At 35.5% G+C, this 12,328-nt stretch overlaps 1 protein-coding gene across 1 annotated transcript in view; it reads left to right on the top strand.

Annotated features, from left to right (window-relative positions):
* LOC128359986 (NACHT, LRR and PYD domains-containing protein 12-like) overlaps positions 1–12,328 on the top strand; it is a 291,384-nt gene that overhangs the window by 231,077 nt on the left and 47,979 nt on the right. The window contains exons 11-12 of the mRNA XM_053320301.1: positions 721–894; positions 11,915–12,088. Of these exons, the coding sequence (XP_053176276.1) occupies positions 721–894; positions 11,915–12,088 (348 nt within the window). The remainder of the gene's footprint in view (positions 1–720; positions 895–11,914; positions 12,089–12,328) is intronic.

Here is a 12,328-nt window from a genome sequence, read left to right as displayed (position 1 = left end):
CTTAAATTAAACATTAAATGCAAATAAAGTCACTCACTCTCCAGCTTGCTCAACAACGCCTCCCCCCCCCCCCCCCACACACACACACTCTTTTTACATTAAATCTTACCATAACTTTAAATTTCATTCTTTAAATGTAAATAAAAACTCAAACAGTAACAAATATAATATCCAGTATTTACTTGTTCCAACACTTTTATGAAGCTGTGCAGTGTTTATACTGACTGAAATATTTAAACTCAACATGCTCTGATTGTTTTATAGCGACACCATTAAATATAAATATTGTAGATATATTGAACATCCTTTTCCTCCTATTCTCCCAAAATCCATCCTGACATATTAGCTATCTTTGTAAACGTTGGGATCTTGAGTAGAATCTGAAATAAATCTCTGTGGGTTTTTAAACTAGTGTTTGGCTGCACAACATGAGTTACCTATAGATGGAGTCAGTGGTGGAGCTGCAGAGTTTAAGAGGTGAAGTCACTACGTCTTTATTGAAGTAGCAGCATGTTGTCATTAATATTAATGAGAGCTCTTTTTCACTGTTTGTATTTGACAGTTTTTAACCTGCATCCTGTTGGGTTCAGCTGTTTGGAGTTTCCATTTTCTAAACTTCTACATTTAAACCTTCTTCAGCTCTGAACAGATTATGAAACACTGAATGATTTCAAGCATGAACTTTGTCTTCTAAAGTAACATCATTTATTCTTTATTCAGGTTGAAGGACTGCAGTTTGTCAGAGATCAGCTGTGCTTCTCTGGCCTCAGCTGTGAAGAGCAACCCGTCCCACCTGAGAGTGCTGGGTCTGAAAGGAAACAAGCTGCAGGATTCAGTAATGAAGCTTCTGTGTGATTTTCTGAAGAGTCCAGACTGCAGACTGGAGAAACTGGGGTCAGTTCACTTATATTCTATTTCTATTGTTGATCTTAAATTATCTTCAGTTGTTCAACATTATGTGCATATATAACTTACATCCATTAAGTTATTTTTCTGATAATATTTATGTTTTACTGTACAGTTTAGTCTGTAGTTATAAAAGATGACTGATTATTAAAGAAACTGTAGAGAATATTCACTGTTAGTTGTTAAAATGAATTAATATATTTTAAAATATAATTTTCTGTAAAGAGTTACATCTGTATACAGAAGATCCTCTCAACTAATAGCTGTTTTAAATTGATGAACTTTACTGTCTGAAGGAGAAATATTGTAATTTTACATTAATTTGAATGTGTTTCATTAATAATGTTCATCCTTCCCAACACACACACACACACACACACACACACACACACACACACGCACACACAGTCAAGTTATATCTAAGAATGTGTGCAGCTTCTCCACTTGAAAGAGATAGATCATCTACTCAGAGTTTAACTGGATTTCACTCAATGGCCAAACAGCTTTTCCTTTTCTTCTTTTATTTGCAGGTGCAGTTTAGTTGACAGATGAATGGCTTTAGTTGTATTTCATTAGTTTCTTTAGGTGAAAAACCTTTAAACAAAGAAAACACAGAAAAACAAAATATTATAAATACTGTACATACTGTATATACTAGGGCTGGACGATTATGGCAAAAATCATAATCACGATTATTTTGATCGATATTGAAATCGCGATTATAAAAGACGATTATTCATGGATGTGTAAACATAAGCATTTATTGAACCACCAGAACTCAACTTGAAATATATTTGAACAGCACAACCAGAAATAAATTAGAATCAAGAAAAATATATATGATATATAATGATAAATGTAAATAATAATAGCAATATGTAAAAACAATAAATAAAAATAAATTGATCATGTTGCCATGGTGACACCATGATCGTGTGCACTGTGTCAAGCAGTTCACACGCTCTCAGGCCACACCTGTCATTTCTCACGCTGAGAGGTGATAGATCTCACCGCACAGACATTAATATATTATGTAATCCATACATCCCAACTCTCTGCATATTGATAGCGGCTCCCTGACGCCCGCAAATGAGACACAATCTCCTGGAGTCTGGAGTGAACGAGCAAGAGCGCGCGCGAGAGATATGAAGGTATTATTGGTGCAAAAGGTTTGAGCACCTGTAACAGTGGAATTTGTAGTTGTGTACAGTGATTGTGTGTGTCAGTAAATTTGAGGTCACATACTCTATGAGTTGTGTACTTGTAGATTTTTTTTCTCTCCACAAATACAACACAACACTTACACATTCACAAATTCTTAATTACAGGTGCACAAATCCTATTTTACAAGTCACAGATTAAAAAACTGACACGCTCACATTTTTGCTCCTATTGTTGTAGTATATTTGGTGCAAAACATATTTGTGTACCTGTAACAAAAAATGTGAAGTTGTGGATAAAATTTGAATAAGTGCAATAAATATTCAAATTATTTAAAATAATTTCTCATGAAAATATTTGTCTTCTTTTAAAACACAAACACAAATCGACAAGTACAACTGCTCGAATCTTCCCCACGAGTCACAGATTCTGTTTCCTTCAACTACAAATCACAAACCGCGCCTCCACTGAGATATGTGGTGCAGAACTATTTGTGCATTCAGTCTATGGAGCAAAAGGCGGGTGCTGATCTGAGATCGACTGATCCCACAGCCAATCAGAGAGGAGAGCGGCTTTTGTCCCACAGCCAATCAGAGGGCAGATATTTGTTTGTTCATTTGTTAATTTTTCCTCCAATTTATCCATTTAAACAGTTTATATTCCTTTAGGTTGGAGGTTTAGATTTCCTCTTTCTCTAGTTTACACACACACACACACACACACACACACACTAAAAATCTTCATCATTACATTAAATTTTATCTTCGCTTTAAATCTCATTTTGAAATTTAAATAAAGATTCAAACAGTAACAAATATAATATCCAGTATTTACTTATTCCAACACTTTTATGAAGCTGTGCAGTGTTTATACTGACTGAAATATTTAAACTCAACATGCTGTGATTGTTTTATAGCGACACCATTAAATATAAATATTGTAGATATATTGAACATCCTTTTCCTCCTATTCTCCCAAAATCCATCCTAACATATTAGTTATCTTTGTAAACGTTGGGATCCTGAGTAGAATCTGAAATAAATCTCTGTGGGTTTTTTAACTAGTGTTTGGCTGCACAACATGAGTTAGTATAGATGGAGTCAGTGGTGGAGCTGCAGAGTTTAAGCAGGGATTAAAGTTCAGATTCCGTCAGTTGTCCTGCTGAAAGGGCAGATATGAGATCAATGCAGATCTGATGACAATTACAAAGGTATAATAATAATAATATATAACGTGATACTCTACATTATTATCACAACACACACACAGAGCAGGCATGGGCAGCCCGCCAGTCAATTTCCAAATATCAATAAATAGTTAAAATGATGTTGAAAGCAAACAGACCATGACTGCATCTAAATGACTGAGTGAAGTTGTTACAACTCTCCACCGCTGTGACTTTCTCTTCTGCACGGAGGTTCAGTTCCGCCCTGAGACGGAGGAGAGGAGCAGCTAGCGTTAGCCTCTGCTGCTGTTAGCTGTCATCCCGCTGCTCTCCTTTGAGTCTGTTCAGAGCAGGAATGCTGTTACTTTACTCCTCCTCACTGTTCTGTATAAAAGGTCCGGACACTGAATGAGGACAGAGTTGCTTCGTCAGTAAGCGGCTGTGGAGGTAGCTGCTGTAGGACGCTGTTGTGTTAGCTGGGGAGCGTACCTATGTTCACTCACCTCCACCCAACCCTGCAGCTCAGCTTCAAACACCTGCGTGCTGTTTAAAAGTACACAACAGCAACGTTATGCTGGTTTTGGTTGGTTCAATGTAAGAAAGCAAAGTCTTCTTTATGGCTATGATGATGATCTGTGTATTAAAGAGCCGTATGTTTCACCTGGTGGAGCTGAGCCCTCTGTTCACACAGAAACAGTGAACCAGGTGAAAACTGGAGGTGACAACTACTCATTATGTTACTGCAAGTGCAATAAAATATACCAGAGGAAAAGTTATTTAATTTAATCCACCAAAAAACAGTTGATTATTTGATTTTTTTGTTTTAAAATATAAAATGTTAATTGAAATACAATCTTTCGTTTTCCTGGTCAAATAGTGATGAGCAGAAATTTAAAAATGGTTTGATTTTCTTTTAATATTTAGAATAATAAAAGATAAAATCACTGGCAAACCAACAACAAATGACCCGTTTTCTCATATTATGAGACTGGATGTTGTCATCAAGGCAAGAGAGCAATAAATATAAATAAAAAATAAAAATCCTCTCTGTGTCACTGCAACGCTCTGATGTACCGTTTGAGTTTTTATAATGTTAATAACTATTTTCTGAAGCTCATAAGGTGCTAAAATAAAATACAAATGATTACCGAACATTTATACCTCCGACCCCCACTGTGGTTATACAGACTGCAGCCTCATTATTATTATTATTATTATTATTATTATTATTATCATTACGGGTGTAAGAAAATATCGATACTTAAATATCGCGATATTTTATTTGACGATACCGTATCGATATTCAACGGCACTTTAACGATTTTTTAATTAACAATTAACATGCAATTTTTGTTTCAATAAACTTTATTATCATTTCCGTAATATACAAAAAACTCTCAATAGGAAAACATGTGCATTCTTTTTACAATACAAAGATATCTCCATTATAAATAAAATCTACAAGGCTATAGACATAAAAGGATATAGTTTAAAAATATATAAAAAAGAAAAGAAAACACAAGGCACTTTCATATCATTAATAGAAACAAATATTTCATTGCAGTTTCACTCAATTTACAAATTGGCTTGTATACATTTAACAACTTCAAAGAAGAAAAATATTTATTTAGTTCATTTTTAAACCAAACTATTGAGGGGGGGGGGGGGGGGGGGGGTTATTTTTCCATTTGCTTGAATGGATGTGATATTTACCCAAAACTATAATAATATTGACCAGTTCTGAAAATTCTTTGGTGAGATTATCTTTATATAAAAGAATCTGATGTTTATCAAATGGTGTGATATTTCTATTTTATTACCTCTCCATTCAAAAACATCCTGCCAAAAATGTGATGTCACTGAACAAGAATAAAAAAGATGTTCAGTATGTTTCACAATCCGCATTACAAATACAACATGGCTCAACCTCAAATCCAAACCTTTTCTTTCATGTTTCTGCTGCTGGATAATAGACATTCATATTTTTAAATTGTAATTCTTTGGCTTTTGGGCTGATTGGCCATTTCAGATATTTAGTAAATGTGTTCATTATTTTTAGATGACTCTCTTATTCTAACGTTTGTTGCTCTTGTATGACCATAAAAAAGGTTCTGCATGAACATCTTTCATATTATTTTATTATTGCATTTTTTATCAGTAATTAGCATTTGTTCAGTTTTAATATCTGGTAAGACTCTCTGTACACTGGAATGAGAGAGTATTTTTAATCAGTTGTATTAGTGGAACTGGAATAGCTTTACATATTTAGCTGTATTCCCTATAAGAGCACTGCATATTACATGTTTCATTGAAAGAGTTGAGTTGTAAGATTGAACCATGTTCATCCAACATGTCAGCAACAAACATTATTTTCTTATCACACCATTTTTGATTGTACAAGGTTTTTCTATTTGATGTCATTGCTCTGTTGTTCCACAATGTGGATCCATGTGGACTAAAGTTGTGGGTAAATATCATTTTCCAGTATCTTAACACTTGTTCATGACATTTTGACAGTTTCAAACTGTCTAACTAACTTTGTGATTTCAAAATCACACTGTAACAAAAATTCAAACCCTCCGACTCTTTTAAAAATATTTCTGGGGATATGAAACCAAATAGATTCAGTTTGTGACAGAAAGGCTTTTATCCAATTTACTGTAAACATCCCTACCATTGATTCTATATCTAATGTTTTTAAACCTCCTTTATTAGTATCTTTGACCAAATGTGACTTTTTAATATAATGTGTTTTATTTTTCCATATAAAATTGTAAATTATGGAATTTGTTTTCTTAATGTTTTGAGAAGTAACAAAGATTGGCATGGATAAACCAATTTCGATACGCCCTCCGCCTTAGATAATATGTTTCGGCCAAAAATTGATAGATCTCTTATAAGCCAATGATTTAGGGTATTTTTCATGAAAATGTTTTTCCTCCCTTAATTTGGCATCTTTAATTAGTTTTATTCCTAAATATTTCACCTCACTTTTTACAGGAACTGACATAATCTCAACATCTTTACAAGGATATAGTGGCAATAGTTCACATTTGTCCAAATTTAAACTCAAACCAGATGCTTTGGAAAATATGGAAATTACATTTAAAGCTTTTTCTATTACTGATTTATCTTTTAGAAAAAATACCGTATCATCAGCAAACTGACTGATCCCAAATTCATAGTCAAAAAGTGTAATTCCTTTTAGTTCAGAGTGATTTATAATCAAGTATGCCAGTAGCTGAGTGCATCAAATGAAGAGTTTTGGTGATATGGGACATCCTTGTCTGATCCCACGAGAAACCTTTATTCTTGGGGTTATTCCTGGATTAAGAGAAATACAACTGTTTATATCATTATAGAACATTTTAATAACTTTGTAAAACTTATCACCAAATCCACATTTTTTTAGAGTTTGAATCAAAAAGTCGTGTTCAATAGAATCAAATGCTTTAAAACAATCAATGAATAAAATGAGACTTTCTGATTCAATGAAGGATTGATAATCAATCATATCCAAAATTAATCTGACATTGTTGTGTATGTTCCTACCTTTAATGAAAGCTGACTGAAACTCATCTACCAGTCCGGCCAAAACATGTTGAAGTCGATTAGCAAATACAAGAGCTAATATTTTATAATCATTGCAAAGAAGTGTTATTGGCCTCCAGTTATCTCATTTCATTAAATCCTTATTTGGTTTGGGCAATAGAGTTATCAAACCTGTTTTCATGGAAGAAGATAAACTTCCTTTTTCTATACATTCTTTAAAAGACTTGTACAACAGATCTTTGATGTCATTCCAGAAGTGTTTATAGACCTCTATTGTTATACCATTGATTCCTGGGGAGTTTTATTTTTCATCTGCTTTATTGCCATTTCTATTCCTGTTATATTTAGATCCTCTTCTACAATGTTCTTTTCCTCCTCATCGAGTTTTTTTTAATTTTGTCTTTAACTGATTCAAAAAGGAAGTCACCGTCTGCATCTTGATAGTTTGATTTATATAGATTATTGTAGAAAAGCCATATTTCTTCATTTACTTGTTTTTGATCTCCAATTATTATTTAATTTTTCTTCTATTTAGAAATCTTTTTTTTTGCTTCGTCTGCGTTTTTCTAGTCCAAAAAAGTAGGCTGAATGTTTCTCTCCTTGTTCAAGCCACCTGGCTCTTGATCTTATAAATGCCCCATTTGCTTTATTCATGTAGAGATCGTCTAGTTGAATTTGGAGGGAGTGTAACTCTCCCTTTTCCTCTATTGAAAGTTCCTAATTGTTACATAACTTGTTTATTTTTAAATTAATTCTTTTTGTTTACATTTGCGTATCTGTGATATTTCTTTTCCAGTTTCAATTGCTATCTGTTTGAGTTTAAATGTGAACCATTCCCATTTGCTTAAATTTGACATTTGGAGCATAATAACATTTTGATACAGAGCTTTGACCTGTTTGCAGAACCCTTCATTTAATAACAAATTGTTGTTAAATTTCCAAATATGATGTGATTTAATAGTTGGTTGAACAACTGTAAACTGTAAACTAATCAGACAATGATCTGTAAGAGGGGATGCTGAAATCTCACACTTTGTTGCCTCCTTGCATAACATCTGAGAAGTAAGCCAATAATCTAATCTTGAATATCGAGTATTATCTGAAGCACTGTTCCACGTATATTTTAAGGAGGTGGGATTAGATATCCTCCAATAGTCCACTGTGTTCGTTATTGTACATAAATTGGTTAGAACATCATCATATTCAGGTTGCTGACCTCTACGAGGTATTCCATCCATCCATGAATTCGGAGCTATATTAAAATCTCCACCAATAATAACTTTTTCTGTCAGATATATAATTTTCCACTCGTTTATGAGTAATCCTAAACTTTCCATCATGGCTCTATTGTTGGTTCTATTATTATATCCATAAACACATGTTAAGATCAACCTTTGGTCATGTATCTCTGCTACCATCAAAATCCAGTGTCCATCCGTATCACTTTTATGTTCAATGATCTTTCCTGGTAATCTATTAAATAACACCATAACACCTGCTGAGTGCGCAGTTCCTCTCCCCACTGCTGTCTCCATAGTTTTTCATCTGCTGATCCTGAGTGAGTCTCTTGTAAGAAAACACAATTTGCCTTTTGTTCCTTACAAAATAAAAAAATAGCCTTGAGTTTAACAATATTTTTCAAACCTCTAACATTAATAGAAACAAACAAAATAGACATTTTTACTCTATAAAACTCTTGAATGCGCTGTATAAAATAACTATGTGCAGGAATGAGCATGTTGTCCAAAAATACCAAGTTTCAAAGCAACCAACCTTAATTTTTTTTTCCTTTTCTTTAGTTTTGTTTCTTATCTTTTGAATTGGTTTATTTTATTTCTCTATTCAAGTGTTTTTTTCTCTACTCTTTGAATTAACCCTTTACTCTAACTGTTCAAACATGTAGAAAATGAGGTTAATCATTTTACCTTTCGTATGCTACCATATAATGAAGACCATGTCACTCTTTTGATGTCCACATTTTAAGGCTCAATTCTCCGTCCATCTATCACAGCATATCCCTCCTTTAGGAAAGCTTTCCTGCCGCTTCGTCGAGCTTCCTCCACTTTTGGCCACAGCCTTGCCCGAGCTTCTCTGTCCTCTTTAGAGAAGTCCTCCCTGAAGTAGATTTTCAGCTCCTTGCAAACTCTTGCATCTTTGGATTTTTTCCATATTTCGTTCCGTATAGACCGCGTTGTATGATGATGGGTCTCGGCAGACACCTTGTAACCATGGAAACTGGTCCTTAACTTTACAATTTAGCTTAACTACAGCACATGTGCGTCTTCACCTTCTCCTGTTTACTTCTCACTCTCTGCCACAGCGCAGCAAAAACACAGAATGTCAAAATAAAAGCGGTATTTTCAAAATAAAAGTTGACAGCCCTCTTAAGCAACACAGACACACAAAGACACCTGAAACATGTACAAAATGACAATAATAGTATTAACAGTGATAAATTATAACTATCAGCTACATATTATATTGTAATGCTGCTGTTAAGAACGTTTTTGACATTTTGTTTTATATATTTTGCTTAATATACATTTTCATAATTATATGTATATTTCATGTCAATTTTAAAATAAATTGGGGGGGGGGGGCTCCCTGACCATTTATGCTTAGGGACTCCAAAAAGCTTAGCAGCGGCACTGGGTCTCGGCATCTTGTTTTGTGCAGCGTTGTTCTTCCTACCAAGTCGATGGACCGTGTCTATCATCTCCATGAGTTTGTCCACTGCCACAGGAATCACTCTTGTGAGGATGCCGACGACCACTTCTTTTGTATCCTCGTTTTCTCCTTCTTTTAATCCCAGTAATCTGAGATCCCACCTTCTCTTGTACCTTGCATTTTCTAGGCATATTTCTTTTAAGGAGTGATTTTCACTTGTCAGGGTTTCAATTAGTTTCTGCATTTTTACAATTTCCTTCTTCTTCTCTTTGACAGCTTTAGTGTTTGCCTCTATGCGGAATTCAAAAGTCTTTAGCCGCTCGTCTTGCTCGTCAAACTTTTTGAGTACTGTTTGAACGGCTTCAATATGCTTTTGTTGCTGACCTCTTTTTTCTTTTTCTTGCTCTCTGTCATCCCTTTTCTTGAGTTTCTTGGGGTTGGGGCTTGGCAGTGGTGTGTGGTCGTTATTACAAGTTGTTTTACCTTCATCCATCTCCTCCAACACGTCTTCATCACATGCCTCCTGTAGGGCTGTGAGGTCATAATCATGATCCAACATGTTAGCGTTTTTAGCATTAGCCATTTTGTCAAATCTTGATAAAAACAGTCAAACAACTCGAGGTAGCCGTAACTAGACTGTCCAAAAGTTATTTCTCCGTGTCGGGTTCGTTTTTCCATATTGTGGTTGGGTGCTGGTCTTGAATGTAAGGTTTTATGGACTCAATTTGTTGTTTTCTTGCTGACCCCGCTGAAAGTGCAGCTGCTCACTCCGCCATCTTGGGTCCCTCCTACAATTAACATGCAAATATTCATGGCGTTTGTTAATTTTTATGTTGCAATTAAACCTCCGGCCGCTAGTTGGCAGCAGTCATCATGTCCTCCGCGCCAAAGGAACAATGAAATCCCACGCATGCTAACCGCTAACTTAGCACAGTTCACCGGCGATGGCTGAGGACGAGAGGCTACAGCCAGCTCCAGCAGCTTTTAAAGCTGATGTTTGGGCATATTTTGGTTTCAAAACAAAGGAAGGCAGTTACGACTACGACAAGAGCCATGCGGTGTGTAAACTCTGCAACGCCAGATGTATTGTTATGTTAGATTATACACAGGGACTGCATATATTTGCAAGTATTTGAGACTTTTACTGAAAGGCAGATATTAATTTCTTCAGCCTGCACATAAAGAGCAGATGTTGCAGTGACTTTGCATTTTCTTTTTCATCTTCAGAAATTTCAACCTGCTTATTACAGTTAAGGGATAACCTTTTAACGGGAGCGTACCTATGTTCCCCTGGTCCTATGTTCCCCGATCGCGGCTAACTCGGTTGCTAGCTCAGCGGCTAACTCCGCTGTTAGCTCGGCTGCTAGCTCAGCGGCTAACTCGGTTGCTAATTCGGCTGCTAACTCATCTGCTAAGTCGGCGGCTAAGTTGGCGGCTAACTCAGCTAACTGGCTAACTGTAGACAGGATCATTCCTATGTTCCCCTGTCACATACAAAGCAGGGAACATAGGACCCGGGGAACATAGGGATGATCCCACCTTTTAACAGAGTCAAGAAATCTGTTAACTTATTTTTTTCATTTGTTTATCCAAAAATCCTACAAATGCTTGTGTTTCTTAAGCAAGCTGATGTTAAGCATGTAACAGCATTGTGTGTGCTATGTGCTACAGTTTTCTTACAATTAAATTCTTTCAAAGAAACTCAATATATCGTTGTTCCTAAAGTATCGCAATATATCATATTGTTGCCCCTGTATCGTGATACGTATGGTATCGCCAGATTCTTGCCAATACACACCCCTAATTATTATTACCTGTAAGCTTTCCCATTTAATTTAGAAAAGAGCAGCAGTGGTTAGTGGGTGAAATATAATCTAGTTTTCTCAGCTGTTTCCACCTTGTTTTACCTTAAATTCCAGGAAGCGACCGCAAAAGGGTTTCTATGACAAGATAGATGGTGAACAGTTTATGACTTAGTCGGGAAAAAAATTCAGTCAGAAGATTTTTTTTGCTTTAGTCCCTGAATTTAAGAGGTGATGTCACTACGTCTTTATGGAAGTAGCAGCATGTTGTCATTAATATTAATGAGAGCTCTTTTTCACTGTTTGTATTTATTTATTTATTTTAGATTTTGTTGCATAGATGCCTTTGTTTATCAGTAGACTGACAGGAAACATGGGAGAGAGAGGGGGAAGACATGCAGCAAAGCACCTCCGATCGGGATTTGAAATGGGGTCGGCTGCGTATATGGCATACGCTCTAACCACTCGACCACCTGCGCGCCATCACTGTTTATATTTGACAGTTTTTAACCTGCATCCTGTTGGGTTCAGCTGTTTGGAGTTTCCATTTTCTAAACTTCTACATTTAAACCTTCTTCAGCTCTGAACAGATTATGAAACACTGAATGATTTCAAGCATGAACTTTGTCTTCTAAAGTAACATCATTTATTCTTTATTCAGGTTGAAGGACTGCAGTTTGTCAGAGATCAGCTGTGCTTCTCTGGTCTCAGCTGTGAAGTGCAACCCCTCCCATCTGAGAGTGCTGAATCTGGGAGGAAACAAGCTGCAGGATTCAGTAATGAAGCTTCTGGGTGACTTTCTGAAGAGTCCAGACTGCAGACTGGAGCGTCTGTGGTCAGTTCACTGACAGTCTGTTACTGTTGTTGATCTCAATGTTTAACAACTGAACATTTACGTGCATATAACTTACATCCATTAAGTTATTTTTTCATATTTAATTTTACTTAACAGTTTAGTCTGTAGTTATAAAAGATGACTGATTATTAAAGAAACTGTAGAAAATGTCCACTGTTAGTTGTTAAAGAGTCACATCTGTATGCAGAAGATCATCTCAACTAATATGTTTTAAATTAA

This window comes from Scomber japonicus, chromosome 6 (genome assembly GCF_027409825.1).
Source record: "Scomber japonicus isolate fScoJap1 chromosome 6, fScoJap1.pri, whole genome shotgun sequence".
NCBI lineage: Eukaryota > Metazoa > Chordata > Actinopteri > Scombriformes > Scombridae > Scomber > Scomber japonicus.
Note: the sequence above shows the minus strand (reverse complement) of the source record. Positions and strands in the feature narration are given on the sequence as shown.